Source organism: Chroicocephalus ridibundus, chromosome 3 (assembly GCF_963924245.1).
Source record: "Chroicocephalus ridibundus chromosome 3, bChrRid1.1, whole genome shotgun sequence".
In the NCBI taxonomy this organism is placed as follows: domain Eukaryota; kingdom Metazoa; phylum Chordata; class Aves; order Charadriiformes; family Laridae; genus Chroicocephalus; species Chroicocephalus ridibundus.
This window is the reverse complement of record NC_086286.1, coordinates 129,581,985-129,606,256: the sequence shown is the minus strand read 5'-3', so window position 1 is coordinate 129,606,256 and position 24,272 is coordinate 129,581,985. Positions and strand designations below refer to the sequence as shown.

Below are 24,272 nucleotides of genomic sequence, written 5' to 3'. Positions count from 1 at the left end.
TCTTGTCACTTCTGTGTTTCTCATCTGTCTTCAGTTTCTGTAATGACACAGAGCCCACCTGCAATCACCTCCCTTGTACCACTCCAGAGCCTGTTCTTTCACTCAACAAAGTGATCGAGCTAACTGATGTTGTCTGCAGGGTGGGGATGGTACAGACCATTATCTGGTGCGTGCCCGCTTGGCCATGCTAGACAAGAACTACAAGCTGGCAGAGATGATCTTCCTGGAACAAGTGAGTAAAGGAGCCAGGAGCAGAAAAGGTCTCACTTATTTCTGAGCAGGGCGTTTTCTGTCCTGGTGTGAAAGAGAAAAGGAAGAAGTTGCTTATTCCTGGGAATAGAGTTTTTGCCATGAAATAGGAGATATTTCTTGTTCCAAGGTGTAGGATTGCCCTGAGGTGCATGAAGAGGGTAAGGGAGGATGTATATCTGTGTAAAGGGGACGGTACACTTTTTCAAGTGTTTTCTGCACATCTAACCCTGTCCACTGTGAGACCTTAATGGCAGCATGTCTGCTAAACTGAGCCTTCAGGTTGACACTTTGCTCTCTGATACAGAATGCCACAGAGGAGGCCATGGACATGTACCAGGAGCTGCACATGTGGGATGAATGCATTGTGGTTGCTGAGGCCAAGGTACAGAATATAGCTGCACTGGGTGGTGGGCTGGGCTTGCTTGGTAACTTGTCTGGTTGGGAGTACATTCAAGGTGTGGGTTCTTTTCACCTGCTCTATCAGAACATCACTTCTGCTTGGAGGGGCTCCAAGGAGAAGGGAAGGTTGCAGTGATGTAAGTATGGACCTGGGTGAATAGTGGGGGAGAAAAGCTACTGAAATTGGTTTAGGAGTGTCTAGGGCTTCGGAAAAGAATAGATGATGCGTGGTACACAAGACTGGCATTGTGGTTTCTGCTAACTGCAGTTGCTTAGTTTAACTGGGCAGCAAGGAGCATGGTGCCATGAGCTAGTTGTTCAGAGCCTGCAGGATGAGTAGGACAACATCTTGCCTTGCCACGTCAACCAATGCTGCATTTCTCAACAGGGACACCCGATGCTAGATAAGTTGCGTCGGGGTTACTACCAGTGGCTGCTGGATACCCAGCAGGAAGAGAAGGCTGGGGAGGTCCAAGAAGGACAGGGCGACTACCTGGCAGCCATCAGCTTATACCTGCGGGCAGGGCTGCCAGCCAAAGCAGCACGGCTGGCCATGGGCAGGGATGAGCTCCTGACCAACGGGGATGTCATCAATAGGGTCTCCACAGCACTGATCAGAGGCGAACTGTATGAACAGGTGAGTGGACCAGCCCCCTGGAATTTCTTCTTAGTGGCACCAAAGCTCTTACCCTGTCCTCTGCATCTGTGAAATGCAGGGGGACTGAGCTGGAAAGCAGCAGATGTAATTCTGTATCGATAAATTTGCAGTTAACGTTTGGGAGGAAATCATAACTGCATCCATTATACATAAGTGGGGTCTAGAATTGCTGTTATTAGTCAGGAAAAAGATTGGCAACATGTCTCTGAAACATCAGCTGAGTTCAGTAACAGTCAAGGAGGCCCCTGGAAAGATAGCAACCAACAGGAAAGGAGTTGTGAATCAAACAGAAAGCTTGATATCGCTGTGAAAATGTACAGTGCTTCCTCATAGTAGAATAAAAAATGATGGTACGGCTTTCATATAAGGATAGTCTAAATGGAAAATCTAAGGAAGAAAACCAAAGGAGGTTATGAAGACAATCTGTGGAACTGTTAATATCATAGAGAAAGGAAGTGATTATTCTCTAATAACACAAAAAATTGGTAACTAATTATTATTAGGTTTTAAAACAAAAAGATGTTTTTTACATAGCACATAATCATGTGCTGAGTCTGACCAGTGTACAACTTGGTATCCTGGCCAACAGTGGCCTCTTGCAGATGTTTAAGAAAGGAATATAAAGAACAGGGCAGGCAAATACAGGGTGATACTTCCCCTAGTGGATATTCGTGTTTTACAGCAGTTTGCAGACTATAGCGTACCTGAACAGTTTTATTTTTATGTTTAAGAGCTCCTGATAGATTTTACTTCCGTGAGCTTGTCAAATTGCTGTTTGAACCATCTGTACTTTTTGATATACAATATTGGCTATGAGTTGTCCCATTCAGTTATGTGTGTGAAAAAACTCCACGTCTTTTTGATGGCCTACTTTATGTGCCCTGCTTAAGGTACATTTCTCCGGTCTCATTTTATCTTCAGCATTTCCTGACCATTTCATTTTGACCCAAGAGAGTTCTGTGATTTTTCCAAACTTGTCACCTTTTCTTAAGCCTTCAGTTGAAAGGGTAACTGTGGAACTTATTGCTGCCAGATGCTTTGTTACCAAAAAGTATAAAGTACAAAAGTGATTAGAGAAATCATGGAGGTAGAGTCTGTCAGAAGCCTTTAAGTATGATGATATGAGGGCATCATGACACAAACTCGGGAAGCTTCTACAATGCAGATGGTCAGAGATGGATAGATATAACAGAGGAAAGGCTGGTGTATACTTGGTCTGTTCTTGCAGTCTTTCTCCAGACTTGTGCTTTCGTCACCATTCAGATACAGAAGGGAATGAATCTTTGGTCTGCTGTGATGGCCTTTCTTCTATTATGTTCTAAATTCTACAAGCTTTGAGCCTCATCCCACCCTGTTGGCTGCCACCCTTTCCTACAGGGAAAGAACTTTCTGATGCAAGAGGCTGAGATTCCCCCTTTGCTACTCATGCCCAGAGCTCCTGTATGAGCATCTGCATAGCAGAGCTCCTAGGGGCTGTAGTCGTAGAAAAGGCTGTTGCTGCACCAGACACTGTGCGAAGAAGAGAGGTTGTCTCAAAAACTCATCCTGTTAGAAGATGATGCCCCAGAAAAACACTTGGGATACGTGGATCGGCAGAGAGGACAATGGTCTCGGCATATGCAGTCTTTCGTAGAAGTTACCTTTATCCCCATGCTCTTGGTTAGTGGGGAAGGCATAGCTGATGGAGAAGTCTGTGTGGTAGGACTGACAAGCTCTGTACATGGGGCTGGTAGGGTACATGATGGTGTGGGGAAGTAGTGGCTCTGGAAACTGGCAGCTTTTATTTGTCATTAGGCTGGAGACCTGTTTGAGAAAGTTGGGAACCCACGGAAGGCTCTGGAGTGCTATTGCAAGGGCAATGCCTTCCTGAAAGGTATTGTGCTAAATATGTTCCTCCCCCCATCCATGCCCAGAAGGAGCCTGGGTGCTCTGGCCTGGTGGCAATGGCAACACGAGCTATTGCCCTGGAGCCCAGAGATGCCTAGATGCTCTGAAGCTTCCATGTATCATCTCATTCAACGTACGTATTTTCACATAGTTGTACCTGCACACATAGTCCTAGAACAGCATCCTGTTCCCAAGACCTTGATCATGCTGGTTGCACCAGCATGGATTTGGTCCAGCTCTCCAGGGGTCCAGATTGTTGGGTAGCCCATGGGAGCTGGAATGGATCAGACAGTCACCATTCCCCTCCCTCTGTGCCCCATCCAAGGCCCTTGTTCTCCTCGCAGTTCTGGCTCCTTGCTGGATTCTCTGTAACAGCTATCATGTCCCCTTACAGCAGTGGAACTGGCTCGCCTGGCGTTTCCTGCAGAAGTTGTGAAGCTGGAGGAGGCCTGGGGAGACCATCTGGTACAGCAGAAACAGCTGGATGCTGCTATTAACCACTATATTGAAGCCAGGTAGAGGCAGGTGATGGCTATATAACCTGCAGCAGTATAACTGGGCAAGCTCTGAAGTTGTTATGGTTTGCTTAAATCAGCAGGGGTTTGCCTGAGTAAGCCCCTTTGACCCCACTTTGCCAGTGCCACTGGTGCTTATGTGCAGTCTCTGCTGGCCCCAACTGTGGATGCCTTCCTGCATCTCTCCCAAGGTCTTCCAGCCCTGACTACTCTTCCCTGCTGTCCTAGCTTTTCGTTCTTTCCCCTTAGCTTTGCCAGGTATTCAGATCCCTTTTTCTGCTCTAACCCAGGAAGAAGTATCAAGCAGCAGACCACTTTGCTCTCCCTGCCTTAGCTCAGCTGGAGGAGATGGCTGCTGGCTGGCTATAAAGAGTTATGTTTTTGATGCTAGGTGCTCAATTAAGGCCATTGAGGCAGCCTTGGGAGCCCGGCAATGGAAGAAGGCCATCTACATTTTGGACTTGCAGGACAAACAGACAGCAGCCAAATATTATCTCAAGATTGCCCAGCACTATGCAGCTTTACAGGAGTATCAGGTGAGGCCACAGAGGACCATCATTGCTGCTCTTTGTGTCCCTTGTAACTGCTGAGTATGGTCATTTCCCTGCAGGTTGCAGAGGAGCTGTACATCAAAGGAGACCGGACCAAGGATGCCATTGACATGTACACACAGGCTGGGCTCTGGGAACAGGCTCACAAGGTAGAGTCGGGAGCCAAAGCTTCTGGGGACCTCACCCTGCTTGGTGAAATGTCTTTCATCAGAAGGTGGCAGTGCCTTGTGCAGCAACACCTGATCAACAAGCACTCTTCCCAAAGGATGCACGTGGGGGCATCCAGAAGTAGTCCCTGCTATTCATATGCTGTCTGTGCCCAGCCCTGTGTGGGTGCGCCTGTGACACAAAGAGCACTCTCCAAGGGGGTTGGTCCTGTGTGCTTTGACCACAGTGACAAATGGCTACCCATTCTCTGCAGATCATATGGCATATACACCTGGTCGTAATGGGAAGGAGGTCGGGTTCCCCCTTTTCTTTCACTACCACGTATCAAGAAATTGCTGTGCAGCGTGCTGTAGTTTCTCCCACGTGTGTTCCTTTTGGCAGCTGGCAGTCAAGTGTATGAGTCAGGAAGATGTGTCGGTGCTCTATGTGACCCAGGCCCAAGAGATGGAGAAGCAGGGCAAGTACAAAGAAGCAGAGAGGTGAGCATCTTCCTTGGTACTAGTCCAAGACTGAGTTCTGAAAACAGGGCTGTAGTGAGGAGGAGCCCTTTCCGGGTGGGTGAGTAGAGTTTGAGACTAGGGTTTGGGAAGGTCAGAGGTACACTGTCCACACGTGGAGACTTAGAGCTGATATTTCAGAGTTCATAGGAAGAGAAGTCACTGACTATTAATGTATCTTTGTCCACCAGAACAGAAAGGAGGTCCAGGTTGGGTGCAAGTGTCTCATGGAGCAGAGGAAATATGTCAAGGCTTTTCCCCACTGCAGAGCACTACATCTGATCTGTCATGGTCAGCTGAGGATAAGATATGGAAAGTGGAGTGTTTCCCATCCAGGTTACTAATGTCAGTTCTAGATTAATAACAACACAATAGCGTTAGTGGGTACATGAACAAACACAGCTGTGTATCTGATGCCATGGTGCTTGATGTCAAGGATGCCCAGTACGTGAAAGGGGGCCTTACAGCTGGTGAGGTCACATTTGGTTTAATCTTTCTGCTGGCCTGTATGAGTAAGTTGAGCTGACATTGTCATGTTACCATCCCAACAGGACAGACAGCCTCAGGTTGGAGGCCAAGAGGAGAACAGGTCACAGAAGCCCAGAGACTCCCTCTAAGTCACAGCTTAGGTTGACAATTGAGGATGGAGGGAATAACTTTGCCCTACTGCAGCTGATGGTGGCATAACAGAAGGGCTCTATCTAAGCAGTGTTCAGCCTTGCATGCCACACCACCAGTCATGCCTTTTGACAGTGTGCCCAGGACCTGGCTCCAGGAGGGCAGGATGCAGAGAGGCTGCAGGGACTGCTCGTGTCCTTGGCTGAGCCGTTTGAATGTGCTTGTGTTCCCAGGCTGTATATCACTGTGAATGAACCTGATTTGGCCATCACCATGTACAAGAAGTGTAAGATGTATGATGAGATGGTTTGCCTAGTGGCCAAGTATCACAAGGACTTACTCAGCGATACCCACCTGCACCTGGGCAAGGTGAGTGCATCTCATGGCAGGGGATCAACTGGGCCAAGCAGAGACAAGAGTGTCACTAACTCATGGCCTCTAATTGCAGGAGCTGGAGGCAGAGGGGCGATTACAGGAGGCCGAGTACCACTACCTGGAAGCTAAGGACTGGAAGGCCACAGTAAACATGTACAGAGTGAATGACATGTGGGAGGAAGCTTACAGGGTATTAATCACTTCACAGCTATCCCACTGTGCAGGGGTCAGGCTTTGACTGCAGGATCCTGGTAGGAACTGCTCTGTCTCTGTTCACTGCAAAATTTGACGACTTGGCATACACTACCTAGCTTCAGCATGTGGCACAGCACTGGAGGCCCTTGCGCCTTCTGCTCTGCAGCATCGCACCCCAAAAGCAGGGCTTGGCCCCTGGCCACTGTGCAGCACTGCCTTCCTGCAGGCACTGGTCTGCTCCTAACCACTGCACCGCATTGTACCGCAGAGGTGTTGCTCTGCCCATAGCCACCCTGTCACAGCCCGCCCCAGCACTGCTCCCCTCCAGTGGGGACACAGACTGCCAGGGGTCACTTCTGCTGACCTAACATCAGTGTGAACCAAGCTGAGGAAGCAGCAGCCTCTTCTTTGCTTTGCTGTATAAACCTTTGTCTCATTCTCCCCGGTCCAGTGGTGGCTACAGAAGGGTTCCTCAGGAGAGAACAGTTGGTTTTGTTGCTCCCTCATGACAACAGGGATCATGTGAGAGGGAGTCCTGGCTCAGCCTGCGGAAGACGAAATGGATGAATCGGGCTCTTCCCCTTTCTTTGCTCTGAATAGGTGGCCAAGGCACACGGAGGAGCAAACTCCTATAAGCATGTGGCTTATATGTGGGCAAAGAGCCTGGGTGGAGAGGCAGCTGTGAAACTCCTCAGTAAATTTGGACTTCTGGAGATGGCCATTGACCATGCAGCAGACAGCGGGTAAGGAGGTCCATCAGCCCAGCACTTCTCTCCCATCTGCCTGACCTAAGAAAAAAGGGGTGACTCAAGATAACCGTATGCAGATGATAGCTGCAGGTGCAGGATATGGCATGTCTTCCCACCCCACCTGTACTTCTTCACACAGGTGTTGCTCTTCCTTGACACATCATGTCCACCTGTTAGCCTCTCTAATGTCAAGTCAGAGCTGGGCAGGCAAAAGGAGTTTGCCCTTTAGCCTCAGCAGGGGGGCTTTGTGAGAGCCTCTGAACACGGGAGGAGGTATTCCTCATGTCACCATAAGTAACTGCCTGCCAGAAGAGTTTTGGCCCCACTCTGCACCTGGCCAGCCATCGGACTGCACTGCCATTCCCTGCTCCTCTCCCCCAGCTCTCCCACATCGCCAGGCTCGAGGGAGTCTTGTGATGTCCCCTTAGGGTTGAACTAAGGGCCTCTGGCACTAACGACGAGTGTGAAGGAGTTGAATTTCCTTAGTGGGGACTCTGAAAGTTCCTGTTCTCTGGTCAGGAGCACGAGTGGGCAGTGCCCATTCACTTGGCACCCTCTGTGTTCCCCTCTCTCCTCTCACAGTGTCTCGTGCTGTAACTGATGTCATGCGCTTGATGAAGGCATGACCTCACAGAACATAGTCCTGCTCTCACCCCGTTTTCTCTTTTGTTGCAGGGTCTTTGAATTTGCTTTTGAACTGGCTCGCCTCTCCATGAAGCAGAAGATGCCAGAGATCCACTTAAAGTATGCCATGTTCCTAGAAGATGAGGTAATTTTACCCCCTGGAATAGGTGAGAGTTCCCTGGTTGCTCAGGTCATTGAACAGTTGTCCTTAAGGGTTGCTGCAGCAGGGCCTTTAATGGCTGTGGTCACTGTTCACCCACAAAGCTCCATGATTACCGCCTCCAGCTTCCACACAAATCTTTGTTTCATAAATCTCTCTGCCTCATAGTCAGTAGAGGAGGTCATGCAATGGTATCAGGGCAGGAAGGCATGCAAGCAAATTCCTTCCTCTCTCCTAGGGCAAATTTGAAGAGGCTGAAGCAGAATTTATTAAAGCTGGGAAACCCAAGGAGGCAGTGCTGATGTATGTATCCTTCCCTGTCCTGGCCTGCTGCATCTCCTCTCCCTACCTGATGCCAGCCTGGTTGCTTCCCCAGCACTGGTCTGCTCCTTGCTGTCCTTCTTATTACATCGTATGTTGATTCCCCTAGGTTCGTGCATAATCAGAACTGGGATGCTGCACAGCGGGTGGCTGAGGCTCATGACCCAGACAGCGTGGCTGATGTGCTTGTGGGACAGGCACGTTTTGCCTTTGAGCAGAGAGAGTTCCAGAAAGCAGAGGCCTTCCTCCTGCGAGCACAGAGACCTGAGCTGGCAATAAAGTACTACAAGGTGAGTGTAGTCTGCAACAACATCATTGTCTTCCTCACTGGACAAGAACGCAGTTTGGATGGAGGAGGAGTGAAATCCATCTCCCAGCCCTCCCTGTCAGCAGCTAAAGAGAAACCATTTACTCAGGTGGTTCCTAGTAGAACTGCTATTAGAAGATTGAACCAGTAGAGATTTCACAGCATAGCTGAGCTCTCTTACAGCTCTGGGAGAAGTATCGTGCCAGAAGGCTATGAGCGGTCCTCAGGGGTAGCAGGAGTGGATGCAGTTGGAGACTGTAAGTGTCCATTCCACAGAGGTAGCTAGAATGGATAAACACTTTCCGGCTAGGTAGCCTGGGTGAACGGATAGACATAGGTGCTATTTTGGGGGAGGAAAGAATTGGATGGTGCTGCTGTGGTTGTGTCTTCCAGTGGGTCCTGTGATGACATGAGAGGCAAGATGCCATGAGAGGCTAGATGTGTTGTGTGATGCCAGGAGCGTGGGGGATCCTGGTCAACTGGTGAAAATTTCTCCTCCCTTTTGGGCTTGTGCAGGAGGCTGGGATGTGGAGTGAGGCCCTGCGGATCTGCAAGGAATACGTGCCTAGTCGGCTAGAAGAGTTACAGGAGGAGTGTGGCAGGGAGGCTGCCAAGAAGGGCACCAGGTAAGGAATGCTGTGGTCAGGCTGCAGGGAACAGACGGGTAGCTCTTCCCCTAGAGCATTGTGCTGACTGATGCCTTACAGAGATAGCCTGACCCTGGACTTCTTCCTACATAGATTTCCTAACATCCTTCCTCCCTGCTCTGGGAGACTCCAGGCTGCTTCTTGCCATACAAGGTCTCCCAGATGTCTTCTCGCCACTTACAGATCTCCCAGGTCTCCTGTACCACCAGTGCATCTCCCCAGGGTCCTTTTATCAGCTCTCCCCTCAGCACTGGCTGTGTGCATTCCCTGTTACACGCACAGCCCCCTTTGAGGTCCCAACTTACCTCTGCTGTGCACCTCCCTGCCCATGCCCTACACACTGTCTACAGGATCTCTGTGGCAGCATCCCAGTCTTGCTCACAGCCTGCATTCCTCCCTGCAGAGGAACAGAAGGGCTGCTGGAGCAGGCACGGGAGTGGGAGCAGGCTGGGGAATATGCCAGAGCAGTGGACTGCTATCTGAAGGTGCGGGATCCCAGCAACAGCGTCCTGATGGAGAAGTGTTTGCTGAAGGTACAGTCAGGAGGCTATGATTCCCTTCATCTGTTCTGTGGTCTAGGAGCTCTCCCACAACCTGCAGAGCATCCCAGAGATAACCTCAATCACTGCAGGGCAAGAGAGAATCTGCAGACTCCAGTGACCACAGGGTCTGAAAGCCTTCATGGCCATTCTCTTGAGCCATGATGGGCTGTGTGCTTATCCTGCATTGCACTGACATCCTTGCTGTGACACCACTTCCAGGAGCATGACAGTGTCTTTGTGCCCATACCTCCGTGCATGGAAGAGCTGGACTGTATGAGTTAGACCTTGCCTAGATGAGCACCCTTTCTTCTTCTTGTGGTCCATGTCCACCAGCCTTTGGGTTGTGTTCTTGTTCATGCTTTTCACTTGTACCTGTGCCCTTGTACCAGTTTCAGCAACAATTATGTCCTTGTCTGATCTTCTCCCATGTGTGAAAGTAGCTGGGCTTTGCTTCTCTGAATTGCTCAAGTGTGCTGTCATTTCTTCTCTTACCTATAGTTCAAATGCTCATGACTCTCAGTCTTTTAGCTAGGACTGAGCTCTTCCTAGCTTCATCCCTCTCTCAAAGAACTCATCACTTGTGCTGCTGATAATTTCTCTTCACAGGCTGCTGAGTTGGCCATTAAATTCTTGGGTCAGTCACAAAGCATGGAGGTGACGCGGACTGTGGCTCCTCAGCTGGTGGCCATGAAGAAATACAGTGCGGTAAGGGCTGGCTTCTGCCCCCAGACTACTGAAGAAGCGGTGACATAGGAAGGGAGAGCTCTATCCAAGGGAAGGAGGCCAAGTCACATCCTGAGGTGATGGGTGGGTGGCCCTATCCAGAGTTAGGCAGCACAGAGTCCTCAAGGAGGAGGAAGGAGGGGAAGGGATAAGATCCTGGAATAGAGTGAGAGAGCCAGGCCTTGGGAGGAGGCAGGAAGCAGAGAAGGGGAGTTATCTTTTGGGAAGAGACTTTCTGTCATTGCTATGTGCTGGTCATTTCCCACAGCATCAACTGCAGCCTGGGCTGCAGGGTGCCTTTGGGTTTTCATCTCCGATGGAACTGTCTCTGGCCCTGCAGGCAGCTGAACTCTACCTCAACTTGGACCTCATCCAAGAAGCTATCGATGCCTTCATTGAAGGGGAGGAATGGAGCAAAGCCAAGCGCGTCGCTAAGGAGTTGGACCCCAGGTATGCCCTGAACGTCTCAAATTCTACTCTTTCTGCTCCCTCTCCCACCCCCAGGTGATTCCTTGTCCTGTCCTGGTGCCCCCAGGTTCCCTGGATTCTCCCCACAGTGGCCTTCCCAGGCTCAATAGGGCACATTCTCCAGCTGCCCTTCCCAAGCCATTTTCCGTCCTGACACCTTTCTGTTGCCACGCATCCCATGGAAATTGTTATCCCCTTTTACCCCATCCCTATTTCCCCTTCCCTTGTCATAATCCTGTACATGCACTTCCTTCTGAAAGTCCTGTGATGCCATACGCTCCTCACACATTACATTGCAAAGTCTAGATGTCTAGACCCTTTCTTTCCCCTTCCACCTATGCTCCCAGCTGGCACGAGAAGGACATGGCACAGCTGTAGGTCCTCTTTTTCCCAAAGTAGACAAAGTTGAATCCAGTCTCTGCACTGACGCAAGACACTATTAGTCTTGCTGCCTATTAAGATTCTTTCTGCCCAGCAGGTCAGAGGAGTATGTGGACCAGCGTTACAAGGAGTATTTAAAGAACCAAGGAAAGGTAGATTCGGTATGTATTTGGGGTGTCTCACAGGCTAGGGAGTGATGTCAGGATCTGTGTCCGTCCTTGGGGCCTTTCTCATGGGGTTTTTGCCTGAGTATGCCCACAGGCGAGGAGTCTGTATGTGCCTGTGAGTCATGGTTTCTGCACACCAGATGGGTCTCACTGGCTCTGTGCTTCCATGCCATCGAGGGGGAGGGACTGTGTGTATGCAAGACCTGGGTGGGCTGATGGCCTGCCTTGATGCTGGTAGGAAACCTTGCCTGCACAGTGAATTTATGGTTGTTTCCATCCCCAGCTGGTGGGAATAGATGTCATGGCCGCTTTGGATATGTACGCAGAGCAGGAGCAATGGGAGAAGTGCCTAGAGGTTGCGGCTAAGCAGGTGAGTGCCTGTGTGAGCCCCCAGGAGACAGACATGGGTCCTGGCTGGCTGAAGCAGGATCAGCAGGAACGAGTGGGAAGGACAAAGCAGTCGTTCCTGGGGGGAGCGCGGGGGTCACTGCAGCAGCTCAAAAAACACCTCCTCACTGTCCCCATGTTGCCCAATCAGGCCTAGTAGGCCTAGCATTAGAACCCAGAAGCATATTTGGTTTAAATTTTGTGATTAATGGAGCATTGGGAAAAGCTAAGTGAGTTGTTTGGGCTGAAAGTAATTGGTACCCTGGAAGCAAAGAGATTTGTAAAAGAAAGCTGCCTTTCTACATGTTCTTTAGAGGCCTGGTGTTGGTAGAAATTAGACATCCTTGGTCTCTTCTCCCGAGGAACAGGCAATTGGACAAGAGGAGACGGCCTCAAGTTGCACCAGGGGAGGTTTAGACTGGTTATTAGGAAAAATTTTTATGCTAAAAGGGTTATTAAGCATTGCAACAGGCTGCCCAGGGACGTGGTTGAGGCACCATCCCTGGAGGTATTTAAAAGATGGGTAGATGTAGTGCTTAGAGATACGGTTTAGTGATGGTTTTTGTCCGTGTTAGGTTGATGATTGGACTCAACGATCTGAAAGGTCCCTTCCAACCTAGGTGATTCTATGATTCTATGAAAGCAAATTTTACATATTTTAGTTTTTATTGACCAAAAACTAACAAAACTACCTCAGCAGAGTAATAAAAATGGAGAAAAGCAAAATGAGACTTTTACAGTGCTATTCCAATGCAGTAACAGGAGGAGAAAACTCTAGATTACCAGGATCCACTTCAAGCATCTGTTTGTATTCGATGGTTATTGATTGGTTATTGGTTATTGATTCAATAGTTATTGATAAAGGAGCTAAACTAAGAGCGGGTGCTGATTCTTTGAAGTGAGGTGTTACTTCAGATTAAGTAACAGGGCAGCCCCTGGCAATGGAGTCTGCAGTTAGTGGAGTCATCACAGACAGTCACTTGGGCAAACACTGGTAACTCGGACAAGCACTGGTATTGTGTTGTGCTGTATTTTTATAACTAGGTTTCTAATGCAGTAACCAGTAACCTGAGTTTGGGCTCTACTACAGTAAACTTGATTTATTTTTGACTCGGGCTTCTCTGGTGATACAAATGGTCTTTGCTGTAGTAGCTGTTACCTTGGAGACTTCTCTGCTGATGTTCTAATTATCAGGGGATACCAGTGTTGATCTTCTTCCATAAAGAATAACTTCATGCTCAATTTAATGGTAAGGGCTTAATCAGTTTTATTGTGAGCACACAGTGCTACCGCATTCAGTCCAAGAAGATGTTAGTCTGTTTATGCCTCTAAAAGAGCGTTAGCACAACCTTGCTCCAGGTTGTGCACAACCTTGCACTGACCAGTGCAGAATTTCATGACTTTTGACTCACCTGTTCTACGTTGATTGTACAGGAAAAAAGTTACATTTATCAAAAGAGGTCATGTACCAGACTAAGTCTTTATCCCAAACTGTCCTGCCCCTCATGTTTCACCAGCATCCACATCTGGGTGTTCAAATTGTAGGCATATCACTGAGGCGCTGGTCTCTCTTGTGCTTAATAAACTTGTTTCCATTGCTCAGTTTTGACAGGATTGCACATTTTGCACCATGTTCTTCATCTCATTAGTGGATTTAAGCCTGGGTGAAGTGGGTCTTTGCTTAGTTGAATTTCTGTAAGGCCTACGACACTCAGTCCTTAGCAACGTGTTTATGGGATCAGCATGTGTGTAAGCCAACACTCCAAGGAAGCCTCCAGTCCCAGAGACCTGACAGCATTTGAGTAACGGACTAGAGCAGCCTTGCAAATTACAAATATCTTCAGTCCACAGAGTGTTTTGATCCATTCTTTCATTAGACAAAGGGCCAGTTTACAATTGGTACCTGAGGTGCCACATTGTGGAGATACTGCATCCTTTAGGTATTTGGCAGTATTCCTTTGGCAAGTTCTGCAATTTGGCAAAATTCCTTTGAAAAACAGCTTTATTTGCATGTGTGAAGGATCAGCACAGTACCAACTAGCCAGGACTAGAGGTGTCCAGTGAGGTCCAGATGCAGTCTGTCTCGGATTAGCTGGTCTCGCCCTTTGGGACTCAGGTGTATGGGTGTGTGTCCATGCATCTGAAACTGTCCCTACTGAGTGACAAATGTTCAGGTCATGAATCTCATGCTGCTGCTTTCTGTGTGCCTTCTCCAGAACTATAAAGTCTTACACAAGTACGTAGCTCTGTATGCAACCCACCTCATCCGGGAAGGAAGCTGGGACAAAGCCCTGAGCCTGTATGTCCACCATGGAGCACCTGCCAACCCACAGGTAATGAAGACAGCGTGACATCCCAGTGGGAATTGCCAGAGTGTGCTATGACCTACATGAGTCAGGCTTCCAGTCCAGAACTGGGACTGCCAGGGGTTCAGCACGTCCAAGGCCCTTCAGCCCTACTGTGCATTCTTCCAGAGGCTCCTCAGCTAGAGGACTAAAGGCAACCTCCTTCCACAGGGAAGGAGCAGGGGGAAGCTGAGTATTCATGTTTGTTTTGAACACCTTAACCACCAGAACCATGTTTGTCTCTCTGAGAGCACTGGCTGCAGGAGGCGTTCTTCCTCATTTCCCTGCCGTGTCCTGCAGCAGCCCTTGCCACGAGCAGCAGGTCTGCTCCAGGAGCCTTCGTGCAGAGCAGCCATTCCCTTGGACTGTGCTTGACAGCAGGAGAGCTCCAGACTTCTGCTGGCTCCCTATCTGTCTCCCTGCAGATTCCTCTCCTTTTTGTTGCAGAATTTCAACATTTACAAGCGTCTCTTTGTGGAGATGGTGAATGCGCCCGGCATGAATTGTGCCGAGGCCTACTCCAGCTGGGCTGACCTGCGCGAGGTTCTTTTCCATCTGGTGAGTGTGGACCATGGCTACCAACTGCCTGTCAGACTCCAACACCCTGCTGGCTCCTAGCAGGGGAGAAAGAAGAACCAGACTCTAGCCAGGTGACATGGGAAGTATTTGTAGAACACAAGCGGAGGGGAAATGAGGAAATGTCCACAATGTGGACAGTAGAACAACAGGATCCTGTGAAGTGGACGGGCAAGAGAAGTCAGGGAAGATGACCCTGCACTCGAGGCCAAATCATAGAAGTGGGTCTGGACACTGGTACTTGCAGAGCTCACTGTGTCCTTGCTACATGGGAGCCTCGCACAACATGCTGCTTTTCATCCTACACCTATATTCAGCAGCCTGGGTGGGCAAGCACAGAACTATGGACCCTAGGAAATGAGAGTCCTCCCCATCTCCACATCTGTAGAACCAGAGCACCCAAGGCCCAGCCCGTCTTCAGTCCCCAGAGGTGCCTAGATATTTCAGATCCTTCTCTCCCACAGCTTTTCCCTGAACTCAAGTGGATGAAGAGTGCCCAGTGCTCTCAAGTTCTCATTTACTCTCCTTTTCTTCAGTGTGAAAACTTAGTAAAGTCAAGCGAGGCAAACACTCCAGCACATGAAGAGTTTGAAACGATGCTGCTGATCTCTCACTACTATGCCACCCGCTCCGCTGCTCAGGGCGTGAAGCAACTGGTAAGGTTTTTGAAGTTCCTTTGCCAGGTCACCACCCTGAGTGCAGAGCCCTGTGGGGACGTGCAGGTTCAGGGCTATCCATAGTTCACTATTCCACTTCATGGATCACTTGCACATCATGGATGCATGAGAATGGGACTATAGTGATCTGTGAGCCCACCACTATCAGGTGGAACTGGAGATAGTCTTCTCTGGCTCCTTATAGTGGGACCTGCCCCCAGCCACTGGGACTGAGATGTAAAGCAGTGGGAAGCTGATCCATATGCTTGGCATGACTTGTGAGAGCAGAGGCACCAGCAGAAATGTAGGGATCACAGAAAAATCTGGTCTTCCCAGGAGAGGCATTGCTTCCTCTTAAGCTGTCCTGGGCCATGAGAGCTGCTGGGCTTCACGCATGGTCTGGAGAGCAGATTGGCATTGCACAGGGCTTTGGGAGCTCATGGGCCTTGGTGCTTGCCATCACACAGGGCTTTGGCAGATACTGGACCTGTGCGTTGGGCCTTCTATGGGGCTTCCCCATGGCTGCACGTGTAGATACTGGGGGCCCACAGACATGTCAGAAAGAGCCAAGTCTGATGTCTTGGAAACCTGTACAGACCCACACAGTTTTGAAATGTTGAGGTGTTGGGTAGTCTGTCTGGGGCCATGAAGGAGGGGTGGTCTTCCCAGTTCTGGTGTGAAGAGACCCTATCTGGCAAGCAGAAAACTGAAATCTCCCTTCAATTCTTCACCCCTGCTCTAAAATTCTTCCATGACTGAATACAAGAAAAAACTTACTGTGACTTTGGCTGAGCACCGGAACAGGTTTCTTGGAGAGGGTGGAGAGTTTCCGTCCCTTGAGATACTCAAAACCTGACCAGACACGTTCATGAACAACCTGCTGTAGCTTACTCTGCTTTGAATGGGGTGGGGGAGGATGGACTAGGCAATCACCAGAGCTCCCTTCCAAGCTCAACTGTTTGGTGACTCAAATGGTGGGATTTTGGGTGTGGCTTCTAGTTAAAAAAAAAAAAAACCGCAAGGTTTATAAAGCAGAAGAACTTCATCTTCTGGTGACAGTCTTCCTGTGTGTTCACATAATGAGGGTACTTACAGTCAGGACTGAAGTTTTTAACCTTTGTTGCATGTCAGAAATATGTGGGTGCAGTGTCCCTGCCATGAGTGCGGGGCAGGATGATCTCATGAGACCCCTTCAGACCTGATTTTTCTGAACTGATTGTTGTGGCTTTACTGTCCCCTGTGGCTGCAGGACACTGTGGCTGCCAAGTTGTCCATTTCCTTACTGCGCCACACTGAGCTCCTGCCTGCAGACAAGGCTTTCTATGAAGCTGGGATAGCTGCCAAGGTAAGAGCTATCTGCCACCAGAGCAGCTAAGGAAGTGGAGGACCCTGGGCTCAGGGATTCTCAACTTTATCTTCCCCTGTCGTCCCCTAGCTGCACTGGTAGACCAGTAGCCAGACACTGGCATTGGAGGCCTTTCCTCAAACAGCTTGCTAGCCTCTGTACTTTGTCATGGAATGGCAGTAGGTGTGGGAGGGCAGACCTGAACTAGCAAGGGGGACATGAACCGCAGACCCAGGGGTAGACTGGGGGCCACATTGTATTTCATGGCTCTGTTAGTGTAGATTCAGGACTCCTAACTGATCTGCCTTGCTCTGGGTCACCTACGTGTTACCTTACTCCTGAGGCTATAGGCTCTGCCAGCCCATAGCAATGCCACATGGAAGGCAGAGCAGCATGTTCTGTCTGATGCTGCCTGTACAATAATGCCCAACTCAGTCCTGTAGGACAGCCTGTGGCCAGTGGGCTGGTTATCCCAGTGGTCACCTGTGAAGCAGTCTCCGGGATGGTGAGCTGGGATGTGCACTCTCCTTCTGCATTACCCATGCTGCAAGCAAGATGTAGTGGCACAAACAGAACCACGTGCTTTCTAGCCATCGCTCAGGCAGGACAGTTGTGTCTGTGCAGATAAGCTGTCTGGTCTTACCTGGGGTTTCTCTCTCTACTAGGCAGTCAGCTGGGAGAACATGGCATTCATCTTCCTGAACCGCTTCCTGGACCTCTCAGATGTGCGTATAGTCTGATGGAGGGAGGGCTATTGCACTGAAAATGACAAGGGGCTGTAGGGCCAAAACAGGCCTCAGCCTGGCCACAGGACTCCTGAGGTCTGAACGTGGCAGCACGCAGTTGAGCTCGTGCTGATGGAGGACACTGCTGGGTGTACCTGTGTGTAACACTAGCTGTGGAGGCACTTGCCACACAGAGCACCTGAGCAGCTCTGGCTGTGTCACCATGCGTGTGCCACCATGCGTGTGCCAATGCCACCACGCATGCAGGCTGCAGCAAAGAGCAAGTTGGCCTAACAGGTCAGGCCTGTGGTCTTCATGGCTGCAAGTGCCATTACAGTTTTCATGATGATCTGAGTTGTTCCAAGGGAAGGAAAATTTCCTGAGGGGTGGAGGGCATGGCCCAGTGCTTTAGCCACTGTGATACAAGACTCGGGCACACCCCCCTGCCAGTCATCGCCTTCCTTGACTACCAGGTTGGTCACCAGACAACACCAAAGCCCAGGAAGCTGACAGACATTTCTGCACTAGTCCTCCAAGTGCTGTCACCAGCTGCTGGGGAAAAAAGCTCCCCATTTCATTTTTCCCTTCTCTGAGGCCACCTGGCAAGTTTTAATTCAGTGTTTCAGGGGCACACATCCTCTGACACTGCAGAGGATGACCATAAATGCCACGTCCCAGGAGGGCCCAGTCACCCCAGCGCTATTAAAGAGGGGCATCAGTAATGGCATCCTCACAATGTAGATTATGCTCTCAACTCCAAGGAGGGGTTGCCTAGTGCTCCACCACTTTTCCTTCCTCAGGCCATTGAAGAAGGGAACCTGGATTCTCTGGACCACTCTGATTTCCAGAACACAGACATTCCCTTTGAAGTGCCACTTCCAGCCCAACAGCACGTCCCTGTGAGTGTCATCTGCCGTCTCCAGCTCCCATGACCAGTGATGCTGCTTCAGGGCCCTCTCTGACCAAGGACTGGGGCAAGGGTGGGACAGCAGTGCTAGAGGAGATGGAAATGTGCACAGCATTGCCCCCTGCACACAGCCCCAGCACACACAGGCACATACACACATTCTTTCTCATGTTCTCCTCCCAATATACACGTGTGTTTCTGCACACATGCAAACAATCCCCCACCCCCAGATATGTGCACACGCACGTGTGTGCACATCCTGTGTGCACACGCATGTCCTGCCCCCTCCGTGTACGCCCTCGCACTGTGGAGCAGCAGCTGGGCAGGATCACAGGTGCCGTGTCAGGAGGTGCCCTGTCCTCTGCCCTGCAGGAGGAGAAGCGGGAGGAGGTCAGGGACTGGGTGCTCACCATGTCCATGGACCAGCGGCTGGAGCAGGTGCTGCCACAGGACGAGCGGGACACATACGAAGCCTCACTGGTGGCAGCAAATACCGGGGTGCGCTCCCTGCCCTGCGTGCTCACAGGTACGCTCCAGGCAGCTCACACATGGTGCCAGATGGGGAGTGGGAATACATTGCAAAGGGGGATCTGGGAGGGGATTCAGGCTCTGCTGAAAGAGGAGCAGGGAGACTGGCTGGCTGCGGGACCAGTTCTGCTGGAGGAGATAGAAGGGGCCATTTTCTACTGTGAGGGTGACTGAGCGCTGGAACAAGCTGCACAGAAGTTGGGGCATCTCTGTACTTGGAAACAGCCGAAAGCTGTCTGGACACAGTCCTGGGCAACTGGCTGTGGCCCTGCCTGAGCTGGGGCAGGGTTGGGGGGTGGACTGGACCATATAGACCCCAGAGGTCCCTTCTAACCTCCACCATACTGTTTCTACCATTCTGTGACTATGATTAACAGACTGCCTGGGCAGCACTGACACGTGCACTTGAAGTGCCTGGCCCTGCTTTGCCCCGCTTTACAAAATCTGTTCTGGCAAGTGCTAACCGCCCCCCCCCCCCCCCCCCCCAGGTTTCAGACAGCAGGGGATTGCGCTGCAGGACTCAAAGAGTGGGTTGGAGAAGGGGGAGCTGGCATAGGCCACCAGCAGGGCTCCGTCTCCAAAGATCAGGGGCAGGATGCGCGCATTTCACGTTGCTGGGTGCCCTCGCCAGAGACACAGGCCTCCATTTTCCTTTGATCCTACCACTGCAGGCACCCCCTTCCTCAATCTGTCTCTAGAAGCCAGGGGTCTGCTGTGGGTCTTGGCTTGTTTCTGAGGGTGTCACTGTGTGACCAGGGTACCCTGTGCTGAGGAACAAGATAGAGTTCAAGCGGCCAGGCCGAGAAACCAACAAGGACACATGGAACAAGTTCCTGATGGCTGTCAAGGTGAGCCAGGCACCCCGTGGGGCAGGGAGATGGGCTGGGAGAGGTGTGCAACCCCTCAACGCTGACAATAAAACATTGTCCTGTGGGGTGGAGACGGGGAACTGGGGCGGTTTTAGGGGAACCTGGGCAGGGGTTACCCTCGCTCGTGGAGCCGGGGCAGGCCCAGCCCTGGCTGTGCAGCTCTGTCTGCCCCAGGGATATCCTTGGCAGGGAGAGATGGCACTGCCCCTGGCCACTGCCAAGGCCTCTTTCGTTCTGCAGACGTCCCACAGCCCTGCGTGCCAGGATGTGCTCAAGTTCCTCAGCCAGTGGTGTGGGGGACTCCCGAGCACTAGCTTCTCTTTCCAGTGAGCTGGACCATGGCAGCTCTCGGGCCTGTCCTGCAACACCCTCCACTTTCACCCCCAGTAAACATGTTTCTCAACCCTGCTGTGCTCCTCTTTGTCAAGGGATGCGAGTCCAGGAACACGTGTAGCTCCCAGCGCACAGGGTGATAACCCTGCACACGTGTCTGCTGGCCCTGCTGGGTGACTGTCACACTGCAACCATGCGTTTGTCTACATCCCTGTTCCTGGTGGGGCGAGCATGGAGATGGGCTTACACACCAGCTGCGCCATCGTTCCATCACTGGGCCCATCTCCCAGCTGGCATCCACCCGGGGGAGCCACTTACAGCAGCCAGTGTGAAAATTAAAAGTTTATTTACCCAGAGAAACAACACAGGCTCCCAACAAAGGGGTTGTTCGCCTTCCCCTCTTTGGCCGGCTGGCCCTGCAGCAGGCCCACCAGCACCAGGACAGCCCTGGCTGTTGCCAGGCCCCAGCACCTCCGCCTGCTCCCATCACCACATGTAAAACACCAATGGAGCCTTCGGTGTCCCAGCAAGGGCCTTGGGGGAGGACGGGAGGGTGTCTGGGGCCCATGGCGCCTGCTGGGCTAAGGCTGCCTGGTGACCCCTGGCAGCTCGTGTCTGGAATCTGCGGGGTTTGTCCCAGGAGGGGTGGTGGGTCTGGGGGGGAGGAAGATGCACCCCTTCCCCCTGCAGCCCACCCTCCCCACGCCTGCCTCTGGGGCAGGAGCACAGTGCAGCTGAAACGTCACCTGGCTGATGGCAGCCCTCCTGCAGCACCACCTGGAGTGAAAGAGGACTCGTGAGAGCAGGACCGCGCTGCAGGGCCAGGCACACGCCAACACCCATGTCCAGTACTTGCGTTTGGAAAGAGGCGTTTCAGGGAGCTGGTGGGGGCAGGGGCGCTCTTGCCAGCAGAGCCTGCCCCCGCTCGCCCCCCGCCAGGCACAGCCCACGCACAGCACTCACCTCTCCAGCTCTAGGCACGAGTCTCAGCCAGGAGTTGCTGCATCTCACGCGGTGGACCCTCCTTCACTGTACTCGGCCCGGCCAGCTACAGAGAGAAAAATGGAGGTGGAGGGTCCCAGTGATGTATGAAGGGCTGGGCCAGGTGGGGGGGTGGGGGTGGCACTCGCTCAGGACAGCCAGGACAGACCAGCTTGGCTATCAGTGGGATGAAGAGGAGGGTCCCTCTGCAACTCCCCAAGGTGAAGGGGTGCCAGTCTGTCACCAAGGCTAGACAGAAGATGTTCAAACTTGTCATTCCCCCCCCCCCGCCATCACCTTCCCCTTGCACACATTCCCCCCCTCCCCTTGCTGCACAGCCTGCTTGTACGGGAAGGATGACCCAGCAGCACCCAGCACCTTCAAAAGGCAGCAATGGTGGGGCAGAGGCAGGGAGCCCAGTCCGGGCCAATGGGACATACCTGCTCTTTGCTGTAGCCACGTGCGCAGGGCCCAATGCCCCGGAAGATCAGGGCCACCAAACAGCACCTGCCAGACAGCACAGCTTCTGCGGCTGCCAGCAGCATGGCAGGGAACCAGAGCGCCAGGGCCGTGTCCTGCAGGGCAGAGGGTTGCAGGTCCCTCAGGGAGCCTGGTCCATGGCACCCAGCCTGCCTGCAGGCGGCTGAGCAGGGGCTGCGCAAGCAGCAGGGGAAGGAGAGAACGAAGGGAACGGGGCGGGGGGAGAGGGGCAGAGAGAGGGTGGGCGAGAGAGAGTGAGAAAAAGGAAAAAGAGAGGAAGCAGAGACAAAAAGAGGAAGAGCGGGAGGGGCCCTGCAGACTCACGTAGATGCGTGTGGTGTTGAAAGGACAGTCGTTGGTCGCTATGGCTGCACGGGCATCATCAGGCAGCGCGGAGCTGTCACAGCCCCTGACAAGGTGCATGCCCCGGCTGTGAACGGTGAGGGCGATGGCCAGCGCCAGGCCCACAGTGCACGCTGTGGACAGGAGGCAGTTCAACAGGGACATGCTCAGCAGGGTCCAATGCTGCGGGCAGCAAGAACGCGTGAGAGCTGGGGGAAACACCAGGGGCTGGCACTGCAGGGGGCCAGGCACACCGCACTGCCGCACGCCAGCTCCGCAGGGTAACCCCGCAGACATTGGCACCAAGTGAGCACATGCGGTCTCCTGCCCCTTCCAGCACGGCTCAGCCCCGCACTTGGATGGGGCTTTTGCACCCTTCGCATCCCTTGCCCCCCCCACGAGCCCAGAGCCACCGGAGAGCGCCATCCCACCGGCTCCTGCACCCGGGAAGCCCCAGCCCGGGCCCAGCTCTGCCGAGAGCCGAGGCCCCACCAGCAGCTCTGCCTGAAGCAGGCCCACCCTGTGCGACCACAGGGAGATGCCTGACCCCGGACGCAGCTTCACCCACGGGCACGGTGCCCGGTGCCCAGGCTGCTGCCCACCCGCCCTCCCTCCTTCCCAGCGGGGCTTATCCGGGGCGAGAGGCGAGAGGCGACACCCGCAGCCCGCGCGAGGCCCAGGCGGAAGGAGCCTCCGGGGACAAGGTCCAGGGGAGCGGCGGCGGGCGGGGGCTGGGCGGCGGCGAGGCCCCCGTCCCGCTCCGCTGCTGTCCCCCCGGCCCCGCACTCACCAGCGCTGCCCGGGACAGGTTCTGCGACACCAGGATGGCCACGATGCCCGCGGCGATGCTCTGCGGGGAGAGACCCGCGCTCAGCCCGCGCCCGGGGCCGGGCCGGCGCCCCCCTCCCGCTGCCCGGCCCCCGGCGCGGCCCAGCTCTCACCAGCAGCCCGGAGCCCACCGACACCACGTTGGCCGCCGCGTACTCGGGGGTGACGGCGCGGCTGGCGCCGGCCACGTGCCGCAGGACCGAGCCATGGACGATGGCGCCCAGCACCAGGCTGCCGTGGCCCAGCACGATCAGCCCCAGCCCGCCCCGCATCAGCCGCCGCGGCTCCGCCAGCGCCCCCGGCGCCCACCGCCCCCCGCGCCCGCCCGCCATGGCTGCCGCCGCCACCGCCCCACGGCACCGCCCCGGGGCCGGGCAGCCCCGTCCCGCCCCCGCCCGCCCCGGAAAGAGGCAGCACTCGCATATTTACAAAACAGTTTATTAAAAATAGGAAATGATAGAAATGAGATGCAGGAGCGGCACTGGGCCCAGCCCCGCACCCGGGGACGGGACGGGGGGGGTGTCCCAGCGCTCCGCCGGGAGCGGGGCGGAGGCGGCGGGGGGGCCCCAGGGGGCAGCCCCGTGTCCGCACCCGCCGCAGCCGCAGGGGCGGGCGGGCGGCCGTGCAAAACCAGTAAACAAAGTGCGGCCCGGGGCGGGGGGGCGGCGGGGAACAGGGGGCGCCCAGGCACCCCCGTCCGGAGGGGGGGGAGGGGAGGGGGTGGGCGGTGCCAGAGGCAGCGGCAGAGGGGGGTGCAGAGAGGGGGCGGGGCTGGGGGGCTCCCCCCCGCTTACCTTTAAATTAAAAAAAAAAAAAAAAAAAAAAACAAGAGAGAAAAAAAAATTTCTGTGCTGTGCAAAAGACACTTTGTACAATTCAAACAGAACAAACTCCATGCACATGAATGGGGCTACAGAACACCCCAAGCCAGGACCCGGCTCCCCGGCACCACCTGGCAAAATCCCAACAAAAACAGGGCTGGAAATAATACTGATGCTCAAAGTCCCCTTTAATAGGCGGGCAGGAGGGAGGATTGTCGCAGCCCAGCCACGGCACATGCAGGATGAGCTTCCAAGCGCTGCAGCTGGGGTCTCGCTGATGCCCTACAGTGATGGACAGACACAGAAGGGGTCACAGGCAACAAAGCCGCACTGGCCGCCCGTGAGCCAGGGCTGCTAAGATGACACAGTCACTGCCGTCAGGGCTCCGTTCCGGGTGTAGTAGAACTTGCTGAACGCCTCTTCAAGTAAACAGGTAAGTCTGCTCTGGTCAGCCTGGGAAGAACAAGCTGCAGTGAGGGGCAGGCCCGCGCAAAGCAGAGAGCTTGGCCGAAGCCTGGCAGGGCACCAGCGCAGGGACACGTCTCATTTCTCCCACCTTCCCAGCTAGAAAAGGAGTGATCTGGCATAAACCATTTGAGAAGGGAACGCAGACCTGTTATCCCTACCTGAACCCCAGGACTGCTTACCTCGCTAATGAATCCAAGCTGGACCAGTTCAGCTGCCAGCTCCTGGATGTTGTCATCTGCAACACAGGGACGGCTGTAAGTCCTGGCTCTGAGCGTGCTGCTGGCCCCAGAGCACAGGACGAAAGGTACTTACTGGGCTGCAGGTCACAGCTCAAGTGTCGATTCAACTTGTCTTCCAGTTTCAGCAGCAGCGTTAACTGCAGGGTAGAGAAGTTCTCATGAGGGACGACACCGTGGCCACAGACAGCCAGGAGCATCCCCAGAACTCCCCACTGGGGTATGAACCACTCCCCTCCAG

General features: G+C 53.2%; 3 protein-coding genes across 9 annotated transcripts in view; 1 reads left to right on the top strand and 2 right to left on the bottom strand.

The window, feature by feature from the left end:
- The window catches only part of IFT172 (intraflagellar transport 172), a 39,350-nt gene extending 19,405 nt beyond the window's left edge, over nt 1-19,945 (top strand). For 3 of the 6 annotated variants that reach the window (XM_063330886.1, XM_063330882.1, XM_063330888.1), the window contains 29 exons: nt 140-232; nt 557-634; nt 1,040-1,288; nt 3,104-3,182; nt 3,591-3,711; nt 4,103-4,247; nt 4,322-4,411; nt 4,812-4,909; nt 5,779-5,914; nt 5,994-6,110; nt 6,716-6,858; nt 7,540-7,633; nt 7,887-7,951; nt 8,079-8,259; nt 8,793-8,902; nt 9,327-9,456; nt 10,072-10,170; nt 10,457-10,638; nt 11,132-11,198; nt 11,488-11,574; nt 13,808-13,924; nt 14,384-14,494; nt 15,049-15,168; nt 16,418-16,513; nt 17,179-17,238; nt 18,039-18,137; nt 18,518-18,671; nt 19,430-19,521; nt 19,783-19,945. In XM_063330886.1, coding sequence (XP_063186956.1) covers nt 140-232; nt 557-634; nt 1,040-1,288; nt 3,104-3,182; nt 3,591-3,711; nt 4,103-4,247; nt 4,322-4,411; nt 4,812-4,909; nt 5,779-5,914; nt 5,994-6,110; nt 6,716-6,858; nt 7,540-7,633; nt 7,887-7,951; nt 8,079-8,259; nt 8,793-8,902; nt 9,327-9,456; nt 10,072-10,170; nt 10,457-10,638; nt 11,132-11,198; nt 11,488-11,574; nt 13,808-13,924; nt 14,384-14,494; nt 15,049-15,168; nt 16,418-16,513; nt 17,179-17,238; nt 18,039-18,137; nt 18,518-18,671; nt 19,430-19,521; nt 19,783-19,872 — 3,303 coding nt within the window. In that variant the 3' untranslated portion in view covers nt 19,873-19,945. The remainder of the gene's footprint in view (nt 1-139; nt 233-556; nt 635-1,039; nt 1,289-3,103; nt 3,183-3,590; nt 3,712-4,102; nt 4,248-4,321; nt 4,412-4,811; nt 4,910-5,778; nt 5,915-5,993; nt 6,111-6,715; nt 6,859-7,539; nt 7,634-7,886; nt 7,952-8,078; nt 8,260-8,792; nt 8,903-9,326; nt 9,457-10,071; nt 10,171-10,456; nt 10,639-11,131; nt 11,199-11,487; nt 11,575-13,807; nt 13,925-14,383; nt 14,495-15,048; nt 15,169-16,417; nt 16,514-17,178; nt 17,239-18,038; nt 18,138-18,517; nt 18,672-19,429; nt 19,522-19,782) is intronic. The other 3 variants (XM_063330885.1, XM_063330884.1, XM_063330883.1) reach the window with 3 other exon arrangements.
- Nucleotides 19,946-20,204: 259 nt separating this feature from the next.
- On the bottom strand, nt 20,205-22,851 carry KRTCAP3 (keratinocyte associated protein 3). Its single transcript, XM_063330889.1, has 6 exons — nt 22,620-22,851; nt 22,469-22,528; nt 21,661-21,861; nt 21,297-21,431; nt 20,839-20,923; nt 20,205-20,652 (listed from the first exon to the last, which is right to left on the bottom strand). The coding sequence occupies exons 1-5, from the start codon at nt 22,836-22,838 to the stop codon at nt 20,849-20,851; spliced, it is 690 nt and encodes a 229-aa protein (XP_063186959.1). The 5' UTR covers nt 22,839-22,851; the 3' UTR covers nt 20,205-20,652; nt 20,839-20,848.
- A 111-nt stretch (nt 22,852-22,962) lies between these two features.
- Nucleotides 22,963-24,272, bottom strand: part of NRBP1 (nuclear receptor binding protein 1) — a 43,559-nt gene continuing 42,249 nt past the window's right edge. Inside the window, exons 17-19 of one of the 2 annotated variants that reach the window (XM_063330880.1) lie at nt 24,108-24,171; nt 23,975-24,030; nt 22,963-23,780 (exon numbers count right to left, since the gene is read on the bottom strand). In XM_063330880.1, the coding sequence (XP_063186950.1) occupies nt 23,682-23,780; nt 23,975-24,030; nt 24,108-24,171 (219 nt within the window). In that variant the 3' untranslated portion in view covers nt 22,963-23,681. The remainder of the gene's footprint in view (nt 23,781-23,974; nt 24,031-24,107; nt 24,172-24,272) is intronic. The other variant, XM_063330881.1, reaches the window with a different exon arrangement.